We start from the raw sequence: 20,841 nt of genomic DNA, 5'->3' as shown, positions 1-20,841 counted from the left end.
AATTGAAAAGCAAGTGGTTTTGAATTGTTTTTAAAATATTTTTTATATTTTAAATGTAAATTGTACCACATTTAAATTTCATATTCAATTTTAACAAATGTTTGCATTCTTGTATCATTATTTCAGTCTGATGCTAAATACAAAGAAACAGCTAGGAAACAAGTCAGCTAGGAATAGTCGTAATTCAAAGCAGCTAACTGTGATTTTAAACATGAAAGGGAAAAATTCAAACAGATTGAATAATCACATTATAAAAAAGAGGATCCCTTTACTGTAAACCTTCTCAGAAAACATACAGAAGAGTTTTTAATTATGATTGGTCTGTATTGGTCCAATTTATTTTCATGGCAACAATTAGAAGCATTTTTAATTAATCTATGTCTAAATCTTTTTTCTGCTAAAATGAATCAAAAGAAGGAGGAAAAGATAATGAAGAGCAAAGAAGAAAAGAACAAAGAATATGATCCTAATAGACAACAATGGTCTTGGGTCCCATCAGATAATTCTTATTGCTTCATAGACAGGAGCCACAACATTCCCTTTCTGCTGGATATTGGTAGATGTAATTGGGGTATGGTCATCCCTCAAATACCCTAGCCCCATGACCCATAAGGCTTTATAGATCATCACCAGTACTTTGAACTCAGAACCAAACTGGTAGGCAATGTAGCTTATCAAGCAAAGGTATAATGTGCAATGATTTAGATGCGCACATAGTGTTCCATGCCATATATTTTGCACCAGGTGAAACTTCTGGTTATCCTTCAAGGGCACCACCATGTAGGGTATATTGCAATAATCCACACAGGAGGTGAACAGGAGTGACTGAGTCTAGCCCCCCCACCCCAGTCCAGTAATGGGCACAACTGACAAACAACCCAAAGTTATGCAAAGACTCTTCTAGCTATGATTACTACCTGCTCTTTATAGAGGAGTTATGAGTCCAGAAAGTGCACTGGGTCTCTCTGAGACAATGTCACCACATTCAGAAGATGGTAAATTTCCAGATTCCTCAATCTTGACAAGGTTGAGTTGAAGTCTGTTATTTCTCATCCAACTGTCACAGTCTCCAGGTAAGACATTTGCCAAGGCAAAGATGTGCAATTGGGTTATCTTCAGTCTATTGATAATATTTGATCCCATGGCCACAGTTGATTCCACAGTGCCCATTGTGTAGATGTTAAAAAGGAGTGGAGAAAATACTGAATGCTGTTGCATCCTATATAATAGTGGTAGAAGGTGGAAGCTCTTGCCCCGATCAACACTGTCTGGCCCCAAAAGAAGGAAGAGAACTAGTACAATGCAGTGTGGTCCACCTCAAGCTCTTGGAGCTGAGGATGCCATGATTGATGGTATTAAAGGTTACTAACCATTCAAACAGAATAAGGATTAATGCAGTAGCAATCAATCTTTCACCTATTAGTGGTCATCTAAAACTTTGACCACAGTAGTTCTGTCCCATACCAGATAATTCACTTAATCCACTGTTGTGCAATTGTCTTTCCAACAATCTTATTTAAAAATGGAAGACTGGATACTGAACAAAAACTGTCCAGAATGGTTGGGTCTAGTAATGGTTTCTTGAAGAGGGGCAGAGGAACCACTGCCTCTCACAAAGAAAAAATACCATTGCTAAAACCTAATTGTAAGTCACTTCCCAGCAGTCTCCACCAATCAGAAGGTCCATGGATCTAATAGACAGTGGCTAAGTTCACAGTCATGAGAACACTATCTGCTTCTTCAGATGTAACAAGTTCAATTCCTTGGCAGGTCTAAAATAGCTATGCACCTCCATGGAAATTGAACTAAAGCTGGCACTTAATTGGGAGCAAATCTGAAAAATTTTGTTCCACATATACTTTGCAAAGCAAAAGTCAAACTCCCTTCTACTCAAGAAGGCTGTGATCAACCTTAACAAAGCTGTCAGGTATCTGCAAACTATGTGGATGGGTGAATGTGCGTGAATGTTTACATAATGGAATTATACTTACTAGAGATAGAGAAGTTTGCGTCTGCTGGAGCAGTGGTTCTGGAAGCTGAGAGAGGTGAATACATTCAGGAATTTTAATTGTACCGCCATCTAGGTCTGCTATGATTACATCTAACTAGAAGACACACAGAGAGAAAAAAACACATTGTATGATATCTAATATCATTAAACATAGATAGAATACTGAAATGTCAATAAACCAAACAATGTGGAATTATCCAGAGAAATAGGGAGGGGCTGAATTTATGATAACATAAAGTTCTGATATTAAATCAAATTTTGGTTGGAATTGTTAAAATATTCTAAGTGATGTCTAGAAGGTTTGATTAACCAAGCTGTAAGTATAGTCATTTTGCACAGCAGATCTCATTGCAGTGCTAACTTTAGATAGTCCTTTTGTTAAAGAAAGGGCTCCTCGTATTTCAATGACAGAGCAAGATCAATCCAGGTTTTTTCCCAATGAAAAAACTGAGAAATAGGAGTCCTGCTGATAAAATGTATTTATTTATAAGTCTGGATCCAATTCACCATATAAACTGAAACTTTTTCTAATAAATTTTTCAAATATTATCAAATGTCACTGGTTCACCTCTCCCTTTCAATAAGCATTCCACTAGAACAATCATATCAGACATGCCTATTATTTCTAAAACACATTACTACTCAGTGCTACTCTTATACTGCTCATAGAAAATTTCAGAAGTCATTCAAAATCAAAAGGCTAAGATACTGTTCTTGGTAAATCACATTATGAATATAGTTTCCAAATAGGGTTTTCCCTTCCCAAAGTTTTTACTTTTTCTCCATTACATATTCTTTCATATTTATAAAGTGTATAACAATTTCTTGATGCTGTTTGTTACTAATACATTTGTTCCACTTTGAAATTTTTACAGTTAAGGCTGCCATGTACTAATATTTTTCACCACATAATCTCTCTGGATTCACTAAGCATTCCTATGTCAGAGAGCTGGGAGGAAATTAAATCAGTCAATGACTACTGCCAACATAGCATTTCTTTAAAATAAAAAAAGATTTTTAATTTTTTTTAACACTCTCCACATATACATCAATACATATACTATGAACAATATCAAACTTTACATAGTTATACATTGCTATTAATAAATAATTAACAAACATCCTAATCTTGCACCTTTTATAATCTTACCTGTCTGTTTTCCCATAATACTTCATGTCACTCCACTCCCTCTCCATCCTTCTCTTTTTCTCAACCTTCTTTCTCCTTCTCTCCCCCCTTCCTACTTTCTTCTCCTTCCTCCCCATTCCCCCTTCCAGCTTCACCCTCTTCTACACTCTTCTTACTCCCTTCTTCTTCTCTACTTCATCTTCTTCCCTCTTTTTCTATTCATGAGTGAATTCAGTTATAATCCGTTTTATAGTTAACAGATAGATAATATAGTATTCCTAATAGCCCTTTTCTCCCTATCCACATATGGTTGGGGGCATATTAGGTAATTAGTCAATTAGATTTTAATGATGCACAGTATGCATGAAAGGAACGTAACAAAATCCCCCATTGTTTGAGTAGAATTATTTATTTTATTTTAGATGAAGTTGTTACATCGGGCATAAAGTCCAGCTTAATATACTCACAAGTTCATGAATATCATTACGGAAGATAGAATGTACGCCAATAATAAAAGGTGTTGGTGAACTTAGAACCTCCAAGAGTTGTGCAGGTAAAATTGGAATGTATGGGTAACTGAGAAGAAAAGGAAGGACAAATAATGCAGCCAATCTACTCTGTTAAATACATGCTTTCTACCATTACCATTGTATCAGCAAAAACTGGATTTTTATTTACTTTTTTGAAAAACATTTTCTTGCTTAATAAGTAGAGTGTTTACAAAATAACTTAATTTTCTAGTTTCTGGTGAACAAAATATCATAAAATACATTTCACTGCATTTTCTATCTAGTTTCCTTAACTGTATGACTAAAATATAATCTTTAAAATTAATGGAGGCTGAATACAAAATATGCAGACAACTATTAATTGAGGTAATATACTTAAAATTAGATTTTTCCAAGACAAACATTATTTATCTAAAACAGTTAGAGATAAGCAACAACTGTAATCTATATTTAAACAAGAATAATTAGTTAAAATAGCTGAATTGGAGCTGTTTTTATCTGTACTTTGCTGTCAACAATAAAATATATGTGAAATAGCTCTGTATACATAAATTATTTCAATGGCCTTAATGAAGGGCTTTTAATATTGGAAAAATCAGCACTTAGACTACCTGGCACATCACACAACTGGACTGTAGAGAAGGTTCAACTGTTTCAGTAATCAAATAAGATAGCAACATTTATAACCGCTATAATGTGCAGAACAGTATTAGGTTTATATACTAACGGTCTGGTTTTAGTGTATAAACGATTTATTTAAAAAGACACTGCAGCCTTCATATTAAAACTTAACATTTCTATGAAGGCCCTTTGATTTGTATTTCAAATGAATTAAAATAAAACAAGTTAGATTGTAAAACACTGACATGTGGTGTGACATACTGTTTTGCAATATGTCTCTAAAGTCCTAGATTTGGACAGCCCTAAATGAAAAGGAATGGCAAATAAAAGATTTGACAAAGTACTGGTCCACATTGATAAATATTTTACATACTCATTATAAAAAAATTACCTGTATTTGAGAGGAAACATTAAGGATTCTAATGCTCTACAGGCATCACTTAGTCTTTGGAAACTAGCAGAATGAAAGAGGACTTTGTTTTCTGTAAGGACTGCACAGAATAGATTCAGCACATTTTGAATTCCTTAAAAAAAGATACACAAGTTTTAAAGTATATAGAATTACTGCAATAACAAAAGAATGAAAGTTAAGATGTATTAATTGACTTTTATTGGAATCATTTTAGGAAAATATGCGATAATATTCTGCATTTTGGAGATCATATTTCTGAGTTCTTTCATTTGTTCTTTGACATGTATGCATTATACTAATATTATTTCCATATCATTACAATATGACATAAATTGGATATCTTTCAGTACATTTGATCCCATTTTCCAACATTGCTCAATAATTACCTCAAATGGGTTTTGTTCTTTTATTAATCTAAAAGCCATATAAGTGGTCACTGTAGTTTATTGAACAAGTATAACAGCACAATCTTATAGAATAGCTCAATCTTACAAAATCAAAATTTAAAAAAATAGGTAAGAAAAAAAATCTCAGAGCTTATCTGAAAAACTTATATTAATAATTATGAGTTTGGAGAGAATCCAACACACTTTCTACAAAGAGACTGAAGATTAGCTGGGTTGAAAAATCTAACAAGCTTTTTCATTAATTATGTTAATAAATTAGTAAAATCAGTTGTTGTTTTTTAAAAGAGCAAAATAACTGCCAAAACTTTTCTAAGAATTTATAATTCTGGGGCCACCCAATTTTAGTTGTTAAATGAATTTTGTCTCAATGTAAGACCTTTCTTGCCACAGTTGTGAAAAACTGCATTTGTTTAGTTGGTAATAAAGTGGTACCTCGGTATTCGACCATAATCCGTTCCAAAAGTGTGGTCGAGAACCGATTTGGTCGAGTACCGAATTAATTTATCCCATAGGAAATAATGGAAATGGGTTTAATTGGTTTCCAGCCCCTATTTCCTTTATTTCCTATGGGATAAAGATATGAGGTCTAAGCACTCCAAGCTGTAGTTAAGGTGGGGGCAGTTTCGGGGGGGTGGGTGTCCTTTCCTCAGTGGTTCGTCTTCCCTTTAAGCAGTTACACCAACTTTCTCTTTCCCGAGAGTAGCGACGGCAGCAGAGGCTTTCCTTAGAGCAGCAGCAGCGCCGGGAACGTCAGAGGCTTCCCTTTCTCATCTCACGTTCCCGGCACTGCTGCTGCTCTAAGGAAAGCCTCTGCTGCCGTCGCTACTCTCGGGAAAGAGAAAGTTGGTGTAACTGCTTAAAGGAAAGGAGCTCCCCCGAAACTGCCGGTATTGCAGCCGCCCCCCCCCCACTCCCTACAGCTTGGAGCACAACTGGGAGGCTGTTTAGTGGGCGGCCAGAATGGGCATGTTGGATTCCGAATCCCATTCCTTCTCACCCTGTCCCCTCATTTCGGATAATAAACAAAAATTTTTGTGGCCGTTCGGTATCCGAATTTTTGTTCAGATACCGAAGGAAATTTTTGCCGAAAATTTTGTTCAGTATCCGAAATGTACGAGAAAGGAAGCGTTCGAGTACCGAGGTACCACTGTACTATGATGGTAATACTATGGTAATACTATGATGAATCCGGCTTCTCTATTGACTTTGTCAGATCGCAAAAGATAACCACATGACCTCAGGACACTGCTACTGCCATAAATACATGGCAGTCACCAAGCATCCATATTTGGGTCATGTGACTGCAGGGTACTGCAACAGTTGTGTGTGAAAAACGGTCATAAATCACTTTTTTCAGTGCCATTGTAACTTCAAGTGGAGTCTAAACAAATAACCGTTAAGTTGAGGACTGCTTGTAGCTCTGAGGAGGTTTTCCAAAAGTAAAGGTAATAAATGTAATGCTACTAGGTATGGACTGCAAGTATCTGGATGAATTAAATGGCAACAGGAAGAATCAACCTCTAGTGCAGTGTTTCCCAACCTTTTTTGAGCCGCGCCACATTATTCACACTTACAGAATCCTGGGGAACATTGGGGGGGGGGGGGGTTGAGATAAAAATGTTTGGACAAAAAAACCCTCTCTTCCTCCCTTTCGCCCTATTTCTCCCCCCCTCTTTCTTTCCCTCTCTCTCCATCCCTCTTTCTTTCTTCCTTTCTTCCTTCCTTCATCTCTTTTTTGCTCTTTCTCTCGCCCTCCTTCCCTCCCTTTCTCTCTCTCTCTCTCTTGCTTTCCGTTTCTCTTTCTCTTTCTCTCTTGCTTTCTCTCTCTCTTCCTCTCTTTCTTGCTTTCTCTCTCTCTCTTGCTTTCTCTCACACACACTCTCACTCCCCCTTGCTTTCTCTCTCTCTCCCTTGCTTTCTCTCTCTCTCTCTCTCGCTTTCCTTCTCTCTTCCTCTTTCTTTCTTTCTCTCTTGCTTTCTCTTTCTCTCTCCCTATTTCTTGCTTTCTTTCTCTCTCTTGCTTTCTCTCTCAGACACACTCTTTCTCTTTCTGTCTCCCTTGCTTTCTCTCTCTCTTGCTTTCTCTCTCTCTTTCTCTCTCTCTTGCTTTCCTTCTCTTTCTCTCTTGCTTTCTCTCTCTCTTGCTTTCTTTCTCTCTTCCTCTCTCTCTCTTTCTCTATTTCTTTCTTTCTCCCTCCCTTGCTTTCCTTTTCTCTTTCTCTTTCTCTCTTGCTTTCTTTCTCTCTCTTCCTCTCTTTCTTTCTCTCTCTCTTGCTTTCTCTCACACACACTCTCTCTCCCCCTTGCTTTCTCTCTCTCCCCCTTGCTTTCTCTCTCTCTTGATTTTTCTCTTGCTTTCCTTCTCTCCCTTTCTCTCTTGCTTTCTCTCTAACCCTCCTTTTTCTCTCTCTCTCTTTCTCTCTCGTGCATCACGCCGGCAACATAGAGAGAAAGAGAGAGCGGAGAGAGAGTGGAGGGCGGCTTGCCGGTCCGCGGCCCCCTGGATCAGCGGTCCCGCATGGCCCCAGCACAAACTCCGCCGTTGCCTTTGCCTCCGCCTAAGAGGCAGCAGCCACATCCAACCCTTCGCCCTCCCAGGTGTCTATGGTGCTCAGCGCCCGGCCACGCACCGCCTCCGCCTCCCGGTACCCCGCCCGACTTCTACCTGCAGGAACGGGTGGTGGGGCGCCATGAAGGGTGGCACTTGGAGGCCACCACAGCACCGTTGTCATCACGGTGCAAAGCCACGCAGTCCCGGATCGCTCGCTTCTCCGGCCAGCAATCTGGCTGCCTGGGAAAGCAGCGCGCTTTTTAAACACGTGCTTTTCAAACGCGTCGCTTTCCCGGGCAGCCGACTTTGCTGGCCGGAGAAGGGAGAGATTCAGGACTGCGTGGCTTTGTGCCACTTCAAAAATTTCTGCGGGGGGGGGGGGTCCTAATGACTGTGCGGGCGCATGCCCACACACCTTAGAAGCAACAGTGGCCGGCGCCCTCCCACCGAACCCCAAAACCTCACTTCCCGTCACCACCAGGGAAGCTCCAGCCAGGCCGGGCTCGCGGCACACCTGACTATGTCCCATGGCACATTGGTTGGGAAACACTGCTCTAGTGGTTACCTGGAATTTTTTCAGTCTTGTGTTGGAGGCTATATTGTTCTAAGAATGAGGGACATTCTTAGAATGCCTGAATAATAATGATGATAATGATAATAATGATAATGATAATAATGATGATAATAATGATAATAATGATAATAATGATAATAATGATAATAATGATAATAATGATAATAATGATAATAATAATAATAATAATAATAATAATAATAATAATTATTATTATTATTATTTAGATTTGTATGCCGCCCTCTCCGAAGACTCGGAATTCATTTTCATTTTGAGGATACTATAATTCATAACGTAGTATATATATTAGAAGTCAATTTGAATGAGCAAGTGTTTTTCAACAAGAGGAATTGATACAGAGACCTGTGCAGATATGACAACACTAAATATCAAAGAGCCGGGGTGGCGCAGCAGGTAGAGTGCTGTACTGCAGGCCACTGAAGCTGACTGTAGATCTGAAGGTCAGCGGTTCAGATCTCATCACCGGCTCAAGGTTGACTCAGCCTTCCATCCTTCCGAGGTGGGTAAAATGAGGACCCGGATTGTGGGGGCAATATGCTGGCTCTGTTAAAAAGTGCTATTGCTAACATGTTGTAAGCCGCCCTGAGTCTAAGGAGAAGGGCATAAAAATTGAATAAATAAATAAATAAATAAATAAACAAACAAACAAACAAACAAACAAATGGTAGTTGTAATTAGATACTGAAGGTCCATCCCTTTTTAGGTCTGTGCAACAAAGACTTTAATGGATGAGGCTTAGGTGGATGTTCCTACCGTGTTTCCCCGATAGTAAGGCAGTGTCTTACTTTTTTTTAACCCCCAAAAGCCCCCCTATGTCTTACTATGGGGGTATGTCTTACATTGAAAAAAAAATTGAAAGGGTCCTTTTAGCGGCGCAGCAGCGAGGAGGCGAAGATTGGGGTTTCCCCTTTGCGTGGGCGGCGGGGAAGACCCAGGGAAGGGATAGCGGCGGTGGTTTGGATTAAGCGATCGTAATCCCCCAAAAGGATGAACTCCAGCATCGGAAGGCCGATGAACCGATGGCTACGAAATTAAGGCTTTTCTTTGAGAGAGAGAGAGAGAGTGGGGGATAGTCGTCGTCGGAGCGCTAAAGACCAGGGCAGAGAAAGCGCGAGCTGCATGCGGGAGAAGCGGAGGAGGAATCAGGCAAGCCGAATGGGAATCCCTCCCCTGCCCTCCCTCGCTCCATTCCCCGCCAGCAATTTCTCCGCAAACCCACCTCTACATCCTCGCTCTGCAAGTGCCGAGACAGGCGGACCACATTGCAAAGGGCTGCCTCTCCTGCCGCCGCTGCTATTGCTAATGCCCGGGGCTGTAAGCAAAACCCGGAACGGACTCACACAGAACAGGCTCCCATTCGGCTTGCCTGATTCCTCCTCCGCTTCTCCCGCATGCAGCTCGCGCTTTCTCTGCCCTGGTCTTTAGCGCTCCGACGACGACTATCCCCCACTCTCTCTCTCTCTCTCAAAGAAAAGCCTTAATTTCATAGCCATCGGTTCATTGGCCTTCCGAGGCTGGAGTTCGTCCTTTTGGGGGATTACGATCGCTTAATCCAAACCACCGCCGCTATCCCCCCCTCGCGCGATTCCTTGCACCTTCTTCCCAATGTTATATCTGCGGTTCAGCCTCCTTCCCCGTCGAGAAAGCGTGTGCAGCGGGGAAGACCCAGGGCTCCCCCCCCCCGCAATATGTCTTACTTTCGGGGTATGGCTTATATTAGCCAACCCCCCTGAAACCCCCCATATGTCTTACAATCAGGGGGGTCTTACTATCGGGGAAACACGGTATTTACCTCCGCTAACGGTGTGGCTGTGCATGCAGCTCCGGGTGTCTGGCATGCGTATGCGTGTGTAACCAGCGTGCATGCGTGCGTTGGAGCAAGATTTGTCTTCTGCACATGCGCAGGAAGCAAATCTCATGAGAAGACATGCAAGAGCGATACAGTTTGGTGATTTTTTTGCATGCACGGAAGCAAAAAAATCACCGCAAATCACTGAAATCTCATGCACCTGTACGTTCTCTCATGAGATGTTGCTTCCTGCGCATGCGCAGAAGACAAATCTTGATCTGACACATGCACCCGCCAGCCAGTCGCCAGAAACTGCTCCATTTTCGCTACCGGAACGCTGTCCACCCCCATCCAGGTAGGAACCCAATACTGGTGATGCTTTAATTGCTAAATGACACCTGCCGTTTTGACATTGCTGGCTGCCTGCAATTCAATGGGAATTGCCGGCACTTGCAATGTCAGGTAAATTGGTGGTGTTGGGGCTGGGCTGATCAGTCCTCTGTTTCCTCAGTCTGTTTCTTAAGAATGGGCACCGTGAAAAGCTCCAGCAGCACCTGCCACCAAGGATAGCCATCAGGTGGGAGAGGAAAAGCAGTAATTGCCCTGGAGCTATTTATATAGGGACTATTGAGCAGTTACCACAATCTGACTCCAGCAGCGACCGAGACTCCTTCTGGCCAGCCGTGCGGCTGACACACAGGGTGAGCTTCTCGGGGGAGGAGGGGAGTAACCGCTGGAGCTGAAACATGAATGGGTGTCTCAATCTTACTCTAGTGGCACCTGTGGCTTTTTGAAATAGTTTTAGCCAATTTAGGATGGGGTTTCCGTAGGTTGAAAGTTTGCCTGATAGGTTGCTGCTGATGGTTAATATTTTGTCGGAGGCTACGGCCGTTCAGCTTGAAGGGCAGAGAAGGAATCTCTGTCCTGCTTGAAGCTATTGTGTTACGTCCTGATAAAGGCTGTTGTGGTAAGCGGATGTTAAACCGAAAAAGAAAACGAATTTAGAAAGCAAGAAAGGAACCTAATTAGCCAAAGACTAATAATTTAGAAAGCAAGTAAGGAATCTAATTAGCAAAAGGCTAATGTGGTAAGCAGAGGATGAATTAATAAAGAAAACTACTGTAATTTAGAAGAGAAGAAAGGAATCCCAGTGATCTAAAATTGCAGAAGGAGAGCAACCACGACTTTTCTCCTGAAGGACCAAGTCAGATCTGGGGCTATGGGACAGCTCTTAGCAAGTATTCAAATTGACTGACTCAATCCTGAAGATGATTGGTCAAGCACTTCCCATCCCTGAAGGCTTGTTCCACCTCAGGATGGAGAAGCACTTTTAGCCAATAGTTCATCCTGTGGCATGGCAGCAACAAATATGAGATGACTTGCCAGCAGAATAATATTTGAGGATTTATTGAGGACCCAAAGGTTTGAGTTTGGGTTTGGTTTGAAGATCCCAGAGATGAGAAGTGTGCATGCATTCTCTATAGTGAGAAAATAGGCATGAATTAATACCCAATGAGCTATCTGGAATATGAATCTGCTTATTACTTAAGGAAATAAAAAAGACTGTTGTCCAAGGATTTTAAATTACACATCATATCAAGACTAGGAGATGTGTGTCCATCAACAGAGGGAGGGGAAAATGATTACACTGTAAAGCTTAGTTTTTAAAATTAGTGTATACCAGCTGTGAATCTTATTCACAAATCTATCTTGTATTTATTTAATTAAAATATATTGAATATATGTTTTCGACCCAATATATCAATATTCATACAGATTTTCTCCCTCTAAACAGGTCTTCTTCTCTACTTCCTCTTTACCACTTTGGATGTCAAAGAAGATAAAAGGACCGTTGAACTTACCTGAACGGTCTTCTCGCTGCACTGTGAGGAGAGTCCAATGTGGGTTGTTCTTCAGCCTCATTGGCAGGGACTGAGTTAAAAATTAACATAATTATGTCCCGCCCCCCTCTACCTCCTCAGGTTCAGTCAAGAAAAACGAAGGAATAGTGTAAACAAACCAATTTTATTAACTAAGAAGTTAAACTGGTAACGAACTGAACCCCTGGGCCAAGAAGCCGGGAGGGTTTGGACTCTCCTCACAGTGCAGCGAGAAGACCGTTCAGGTAAGTTCAACGGTCCTTCTCCCCTGCACTGTTCGGAGAGTCCAATGTGGGATATACCCAAGCAAACCAACTAGGGCGGGATAGGCTGGACCAGGGGTGTCTGAACACAAACCCGTTGCAGCACTCTGCGACCGAATGCCGCTTCCGATGAAGCAAATGAGTCTATACGGTAGTGTCTGATGAAAGTCGTGGGGGCCGCCCAGGTTGCGGCCCGACAGATGTCATCGATTGACGCCTGTGTGTTCCAGGCGGCAGTGGTGGCTGCACTTCTGGTAGAGTGAGCCGTGATTGTCCTTGGCAAAGGTGTCCCACGTGTCCTGTATGCCTCCATAATGCAGGACCGGATCCATCGGCTGATAGTTTTAGAGGACACCTTGTTGCCCATGGATCCTGGGAAGAAGGAAACGAATAATGCTTCTGATTTCCTGAAAGAGCTGGTCCGTCGAATGTAAATCTTTAGAGCTCTACGGACGTCCACTTTGTGCCAGCGTAAGACTGACGGGTGTGAGCCGTGGGTACAGAAGTCCGGTAATATTATGTCCTGGGATCTATGAAATCTTGTGTTGACCTTCGGCAGAAAGCTGGGATCTAACCGAAGAGTAACCCGATCTGGGTGGAACACGCAAAGGTCCGGCCGGACTGACAATGCCGCGAGTTCCGACACCCTGCGAGCAGATGTGATGGCCACTAAGAACGCTACTTTGATTGATAGAAGGCAAAGCGTGATTTCTCTCAGTGGTTCAAAAGGAGGTCCTGTAAGGGCCTGTAAGACCAAAGTCAAATCCCAGGATGGGAAGTGATGGATAACTGGAGGAGAAAGATTCGAGGCTCCTCGGAGAAAGTCTTTAACCCATGGATGATGGGAAATCGGTCGAAGGGGGTCTGGTCTTAAGACCGTGGCGATAGCTGCCACCTGCCTGCGAAGGGTGTTTGGGGTCAGCCCTTCGTCCAGCCCCTTCTGTAGGAAGTCTAATAGATGTAAGATGGAGGCTGAGCGAGGGGGGATCTCTCGTGCTCTGCAGAATCTACAAAACGCTGCCCATGTCGCTTGGTAAATGCGAGTCGTTGACGGGCGTCGAGCCGATTGGATGGTATGGATGACCTTTTCCGACAGGGATTCCGCCCTCAAGCGGTCCCCCTCAATCTCCACACGGCAAGCCTCCACCACTGAGGCTCTGGGTGCACCAACGACCCCTGGGTGAGGGAGAGTCTGTGGTATGGGATCCTCCATGGCGGGGAGGTTGAGAGGTCCATCAAGTCCGCGAACCATGGTCGTCTGGGCCAAAAGGGGGCGACGAGAATCACCTCCGCCTGCTCCGAGAGTATCTTGGAGACTACCCTGGGTAGAAGGCAAGTCGGAGGGAAGGCGTAGAGTAGACCCCTTGGCCATGGGGAGAGGAGCGCATTGATACGGTCGGCTCCCGGGCACGGGAACCGGGAGTAGAATCGGACCACTTGGTTGTTGAGGTGGGTCGCGAACAGGTCCACTACCGGTTCCCCATAACGGTGTATAATGTCCTGGAAAACCTCCGGGTTCAATGACCATTCCCCCGGGTCGATGGTTGTGCGGCTCAACCAATCCGCCTGGGTGTTGTCTGATCCTGAGATGTGTTCTGCTTGGATCGAGACCAGGTGTGTTTCCGCCCAAGACATCAGGGAGTGAGCCTCCTCTATCAAACGGCCCGACCTCGTACCTCCCTGATGATTTATATGGGCCCTTGTTGCTACGTTGTCCGTCATGACGAGGACATGCTGTCCCTCTACCCGGTCTTTGAAGGAGTGGAGTGCCTTGAAGACTGCCCTTAGTTCTAGTAAGTTGATATTGGGGTCCCTCAGGTCGTCTGCTGTCCAGAGACCCTGGGCCACTCTGGAGCCGCAATGTGCTCCCCAGCCGGAGAGGCTCGCATCTGTAGTGATCGTCACCTCCCGATGGTGTAGGAAGGGAGAGCCTCTGGTCAGCGCTTGGGACGTCCACCAGGGCAGAGAGTGACGGACGGGTAACGTGAGACGTACCTGGTGTTTGGAGTGGCTCATGCGTGCTCTTTGGAAGGGGAGGAGGAGCCATTGAAGTGGGCGGGCATGCAGCCGTGCCCATGGGACGATGCTGATGCAGGAGATGAAGACTCCTAGCAGCTGGGATAGAAGGGCCAAGGGGACCCTGGTGCGGTGCTGAATAAAAGCTATCACCGTCCTCACCCTCTGCTGCCTCTCTGATGACAGGTAAACGATTCCGGCTGCAGAGTCTATCAGAGTTCCCAAATGTAAGAGCTGTTTGGTTGGATTCAGGTGGCTTTTCACATAGTTGATCGTGAAACCACAGGTCTCTAGAGAACGTATTGTCCGTTGTAGATCTAGTCTGGCCTGTTGAGGGTTGCTGGACAAGATGATTACGTCGTCCAGATAGGCCATGAGACGAATGGATCTGGTTCTCAGGTCGGCTGTCAGTACATCCAGAAGCTTGGTGAAAGCTCTGGGGGCCAATGAAAGTCCGAAGGGCATTGCCCTGTACTGGAAATGATGGTCCTGTATACAAAAGCGGAGGAAACGTCGATGATGTGGATGAACTGGTACGTGCAGGTACGCCTCTTTGAGGTCGATGGAGGTCATCCAGTCGTGGTGTCGGATGGATGCCAGGATTGACTGTAAGGAATGCATCTTGAAACGTTGGTAGCGAACATAGATGTTCAGCTGCTTGAGGTTGAGAATCAGGCGGTAGCCGCCGGACGTCTTGGGGACCAAGAACACGATAGAGTAGAACCCCTGTCCTTGTTGATGTACTGGCACCGGTTCTATTGCCCCAATGTCCAACAGGTGTTGTACTTCCCTGGCAATCAGGGAACATCTTGGTTGAGATAGCGACGGGCATTGTAGGAATCTGTCCGGAGGAGTCTGTAGGAAGTTGATGCGCAGACCATTCTTCACGGTATCTAGCGCCCAAATGTCGGTGGAAATAGCCGCCCAAGAGCCTGAGAAGGACTGCAGGCGTCCACTGATGGGTACCTGGATGGGTAAGTCATTTTTGTTTTCGGTACCCTCCTCTGTTCCCGCCCCGAAAGGATCTGCGGGGCTGTTGGAACTGTCGGTTCCTGTCTCCATAACCTGTTCTGTTGGACCTGAAGGATGGCTGCGTGTAGGAGCTCTGTCCATATGGCCTGGTGTTTGAGGCCGCAGGCGCGGCCGTGTCCGCTCGAAAGGGCTGCCTTCTGTAGTATGGGGCCGCCCGCCTGTCTTGCCTCCTCGCCGACCTTGGCAGCACCTTTTTCTTGTCTTTATCCTCGATCAAGACTTTATCTAGTGATTCTCCAAAAAGTGTGGTCCCTTGGTAGGGCGCGGTTGCAAGACGCCATTTCGATTTGGCGTCCGCTTGCCAAGAGCGGAGCCATATTAGGCGTCGAGTGGAAAGGTTGGTAGCCATCGCCCTGGATGAAAACCTGGAAGCAGCCAAGGTGGCATCGGCGGAGAACTCCGTGGAGGCGATCAATTTATTAATGTCTTGGCGAAGGCGAGCGTCCTCCGGGCCCAACCTGGGGAGGATGTCTCGAAGCCAAAGGATTGAGGCCAGGTTGAAGAAGGAGGCTGCCATAGCAGCTCTCAAGGACCAGGCACATAGCTGGTGCATTCTCCGGATCAGGTTCTCGGCCTTCCTATCATCGGGCCGCAAACCATCCGCCATCTCCGATGGAACCAGGGCATTGGAAATTAGCGAGGTAACCGGGGTATCCACAGCCGGGTATTGGAGCAAATCCTCTATTTCTGGATCGAAGGAGTAAAGCTTCTTGTCCAGAGCTGAGGGACCCAGAGCTGCTGCTGGTTGCTGCCAGGGCCTCTTTATGTTTTCTGCAAATATGGGCACTGCAGGGATAGTTTCTGAGTCCCTTTGAGGCTCATTAATGAGTCTGGAAGCGGGTAATGTGCCCACATCCTGGTCAGCCGTCTTTTGGGCACTGGTCAAAGTTAGTGTGGTTCTGGCCTTGTTTAGGAGAACCCTGAAAAGGGGTGCCTTGAATAAGCCTGCTAATACAGGCTGTTCTGGTAAGGTGGCTTCATCCCCCGACAGCTCATTCTCTGGGTCTGAAAAGGCCTCTCTGAACTCTTGCTCCTCCTGAAAAGAGTCATGCAGGGAAGGTGCAGGTGCAGGAGCTGACCAGATATCCTGCCTGCTGGGGCGAGGTGGCAGTGGGGATTGATGTTGTTGTTGGGCCCCAATTGCTATGCCCTGTGCATAAGCTGAAGCAATCATGTCTTGTACCGAGGGAGACATGGCTTGCCAGTTATCTGTAGAGCCCCTGAGCCCTGCTGCTGTGGGCGTGAATGTGGCTGTAGCTGCTGGAGGTTGAGAGGCAGGCCTGCTCCATTCTGATCTCTGAAATCCCTCAGATGGTGGGGGGGCACTTAATGGGCGGTCTGGTGAAAGACCCCCAGCGCTTTGAAAGGGAGGCCCCTCGAAGGTGGCCGATGACAGGGGAGGAGGACCCAGCGGGCTTTGATAAACGGGTGGAATAACCATGGCTGAGGGGCTAGGCCCTTGTCTTGGTTTTGCTTTGTCCAGCTGGGCCTCGAGGGCCTTTATTTTCTTCTCAGCCTCCTTTAGTGCATTGGAGGACTGAGAGCTTTTCCCCTTAGATTTTGAGCTGGGCCCCTTGTCCTTACTTTTATTCTTGGAGGAGGAGGGCACAGGAGCGCTGGGACTGGATTGAGACATGTTTGTAACAACACCGAGCCAAAAACACGAGGTTACTGCTTAAAAGCAAGTAAAATGGTGGACTAGGGAAGCTGGTGTCCCCTTAATAACATGTCATCTGTTTTTCCTGCTCGTGATTGGCTGGATACTAGGTAGAAGCCCATAATAGCTTCGTTGTCCTGGCAACGCCCTGAAGCAAGATGGCAGCCCTGGGATAGGCTGAAAAGAGCCTAGTCACTCTGACCCCTTAGCAAACAAGATGGCGGCCGTGACATCAGGCGGGAAAAGCTCTGCTTCTCAAACGGCCGGAGGGGGACTCAGAGGCTTTGGCCCTGCGCCAAAATGGCGGGCGCAACTTCGGGCAGCTCGGCAATCACCTTCTGCACCCCCCCCCTTCAATTCCTTCGATCTCTGCTCCTCTGAGCGATCGGGAACAAGGTGGCTGCAAAGGGCCTCCGAACAGCTGATCTTTTTTTCTTTTTCCATTGCCGATCGGCAGGAACGCTGTCTGGGAGCTGCTGGGATCGCCTTACAGCTGATTTCCCCCCATGGGGAAATTCTGTGTACTGATTGCTCCTCTGATCGGTAAGAACCGATACTCGGAGACTCGTTGCGCTGGAAGAGTGGTTGGGGGGGGTCTGATCGCGGGCGTCAGGGACCCCAATCCAGCGATCCCTTTCAGCAAGGCAATACTCCGGAGAGCAGTGGCCTCTCAGGGATTGAAGAGACGGAGAACAATACCCCGGAGGGCAGTGGTTCTCGAGATCCAGGTCTTCCTCCTATAGAGAAAGGGAAAAAAAGGAGAAAAAATTATTGTTAGTAAACATCCTATAAATCTCACATACTGTGAGAAGAAAACTCATAGTCCCTACACTATGACTGAGTTTTTAAGACTGAACCTGAGGAGGTAGAGGGGGGCGGGACATAATTATGTTAATTTTTAACTCAGTCCCTGCCAATGAGGCTGAAGAACAACCCACATTGGACTCTCCGAACAGTGCAGGGGAGAACGTTCTGGCACTTGCTCTTCTGACATCCTCAACCATTATTAATAGATGTTGTTTCTCCATCTTCTTCTGGGTCTGCCTTGTGTTCTTTGACCTTCTCTTTTTATATATGCCTCTAAAAAGGTATTCATTCTATTATTCTTAATATTCAATGTGGATTTAGATAAAGTGAGATTCTTTGCTTTGATCAGAAGTGACAGATATTTACGTCTGAAAAGTTTAACAAAACCATGTAACTTTATATCCAATTATGGCAAATAAGTCACACATGATGCTACTTGCTAATATCAGCTAGTGCCAAAAATCAAAGTTTTAGCTACTGGTAAATTAGGATTGTTAGAAAAAGAACATAAAATAATGTTTAACTTCAAAAGCTGAAACAGTTGGAGGACAAAATAAGATTTCTTTCAATCAGTATGCCATAGTAATAGTAGTAGTAATAATAATAATAATAATAATAATAATAATAATAATAATAGTCATAAGTAATAATAACAGTTTACTTCAGGTAACACTATGAAAGAAGTAAAATAAAATGTCCTCTTCAACTTTTGAAAAATAACTAATTGCAATGTCAACTTCTAAAGACAGATCTTCATGCTTCCAGAACTATATTTGTTGTCGCCTTGAACTTCAAAACACATCTGTGATACTGACTAGCCAAGGGCACAAACAGACCAGACAATGCTAAAACAAATAAACAACATATCTAGTGTTCATTATTACAGATTAAACTTCCATAGTCAAGCATGCTTCCTGTTGAACATTATCCATATGTTAGGGAAAAAATTGACAAAAGCTTCCTGACTAAATTTTTTAAAAAGATTTGAAAAGGTAAGTAATTTGTACTGAAATATCTGACTTCCTACATTTTAAAAAAAATGTAATCAATCATCCTGTTTCCTGTTGTTCTAAAAATGATTTACAAGCTACACATAGACACTCACGTACATACTGCATTGTTTAAAGTGTTACCATATTAGCACAAAAAGCACTGCACACTTTTAAGGACTTCACAAAGAATTATAGAATTTAACCGGAATTGCACATGATGAAACAGAAAACAGCCTTGCACAATGTTTGGTTCCAATTATCAGTAATTTAGTGAGACTAATTCACAAATATGGGTTAGCAGTTATCAGAAACCTTTTCTTAATTATTCTAGAAAGGGATGCAAGCAACATTTTAATCAGAAGGGAAATCAGGTTCACTAAAGAAATAGGATATACAGTACAGCCTTTTAAACTACTTTTACAGAATCCTGATGTCTCTTGCCTAATAAAAAGGTGGGTATTTAATGCTGTAGAAAAATAAAAAAATAAATTATTATGTTTAATAATGAAGAATAGATTTCACAAATTTATTTTTGAAAAGTGCATAATTAACCCATGATTCAAATCAAATTATTGGATTTGTTATTATGTACTGTTTTTTATTATTGTTGTGAGCCGCCCCGAGTTTGCGGAGAGGGGCGGCATATAAATCCAATAAATCTAATCTAATCTAATCAAATTAGAATCTCAAAGTGAGCGTGGGTTTCCTAAATAGAGAAAAAAATGTAAATTTGTAGAATGTATACTTGCCCTGCACAACAGGAATACAGGCTGGGGAATAAGGTGCCCTGCATGGGGCTGTCTTTATGTTGATACATCTAGCTTTTAAGACTAATAGCAGCAAGGAAATTAGAACATATAACATCTATATTGTACTACTTATCAATTCTGAGCCACCTCAAAGAGCTATTATTAAAGTTTAAAGTTGTAAAAAAAAAGTGGGAACAATTTATTTTAAGGATTGTGTTAAAAAGTATGATTTATATTTTAATATGGGATAAAATGAGTCTGGTCATCTGTATCTCAAAACCTAGGTTTGTTTGATGATTCATTTGGTATTTTTGCTTATTCTCTATGTTATTCTTAATAGTCTTCTCTAACACCAATGTTAAAAAATGTCGACATTCCTTCTATCCTGCTTCTTCAAAGTCCAATTTTTGGTTCTATAGAGTGTCACAGGGAATACCAAATTGCAGAATTTTAATCTTTGTCGATACAGATACATCATGACATCTAATATTGAATGTTACAGTTTGGATGTGATTGTTTATTTTATTTTTTTGTCCAATACAAAATGAGGGTTTTAGTGGGTATACAGTGATCCCCCGTTTATTGCGTCCCCAACCATTGCGAACAGGGTACTTCGCTATTTTTCAACCCGGAAGTCAAAATACCATCTACGCATGCGTGCCCGTTTTTTCTATGGGCACGCATGCGTAGATGGCAACCGGCTTCCCTGGGTCTTCCCCCTCTTGCTGGCGTCAGCGAGGAGTTTCCCCACCGCCCACGCAAACTCCTCGCTGCCGCCCGCCCTTCGCCCGCCCACGCGGTTCATTCTCGCCGCTTTCGAGCTGAGTCCTGAAGCGAATTCGCTCCAGGACTCAGCTCGAAAGCGCGGAGAGCCAGCGTGGACAAGCCGTTCGCTAGCGCTGGCTATCGGCGCTTTTGAGCTGAGTCCGGAAGAGAATTCGCTCCCGGACTCAGCTCGAAAGCGCCGATAGCCAGCGCGGAGGAGCCGTTCGCTAGCGCTGGCTATCGGCGCTTTTGAGCTGAGTCCGGAAGAGAATTCGCTCCCGGACTCAGCTCGAAAGCGCCGATAGCCAGCGCGGAGGAGCCGTTCGCTAGCGCTGGCTATCGGCGCTTTTGAGCTGAGTCCGGAAGAGAATTCGCTCCCGAACTCAGCTCGAAAGCGCCGATAGCCAGCGCGGAGGAGCCGTTCGCTAGCGCTGGCTATCGGCGCTTTTGAGCTGAGTCCGGAAGAGAATTCGCTCCCGGACTCAGCTCGAAAGCGCCGATAGCCAGCGCGGAGGAGCCGTTCGCTAGCGCTGGCTATCGGCGCTTTTGAGCTGAGTCCGGAAGGGAATTCGCTCCCGGACTCAGCTCGAAAGCGCCGAGAGCCAGCGCAGAGGAGCCGAAGATTGGGGGCGGCGCGGCTATTTTAAAATGTCGCC

General features: G+C 44.3%; 1 protein-coding gene across 2 annotated transcripts in view; it reads right to left on the bottom strand.

Moving 5' to 3' along the window:
* SBF2 (SET binding factor 2) overlaps positions 1-20,841 on the bottom strand; it is a 264,683-nt gene that overhangs the window by 106,706 nt on the left and 137,136 nt on the right. For both annotated transcript variants that reach the window (XM_070763308.1, XM_070763319.1), the window contains exons 7-9: positions 4,662-4,794; positions 3,608-3,716; positions 1,992-2,105 (exon numbers count right to left, since the gene is read on the bottom strand). In XM_070763308.1, the coding sequence (XP_070619409.1) occupies positions 1,992-2,105; positions 3,608-3,716; positions 4,662-4,794 (356 nt within the window). The remainder of the gene's footprint in view (positions 1-1,991; positions 2,106-3,607; positions 3,717-4,661; positions 4,795-20,841) is intronic.

The sequence above is a fragment of the Erythrolamprus reginae genome, chromosome 1 (assembly GCF_031021105.1).
Source record: "Erythrolamprus reginae isolate rEryReg1 chromosome 1, rEryReg1.hap1, whole genome shotgun sequence".
NCBI classification, from domain to species: Eukaryota; Metazoa; Chordata; class Lepidosauria; order Squamata; family Dipsadidae; genus Erythrolamprus; species Erythrolamprus reginae.
This window is presented reverse-complemented; position numbering and strand designations above follow the sequence as displayed.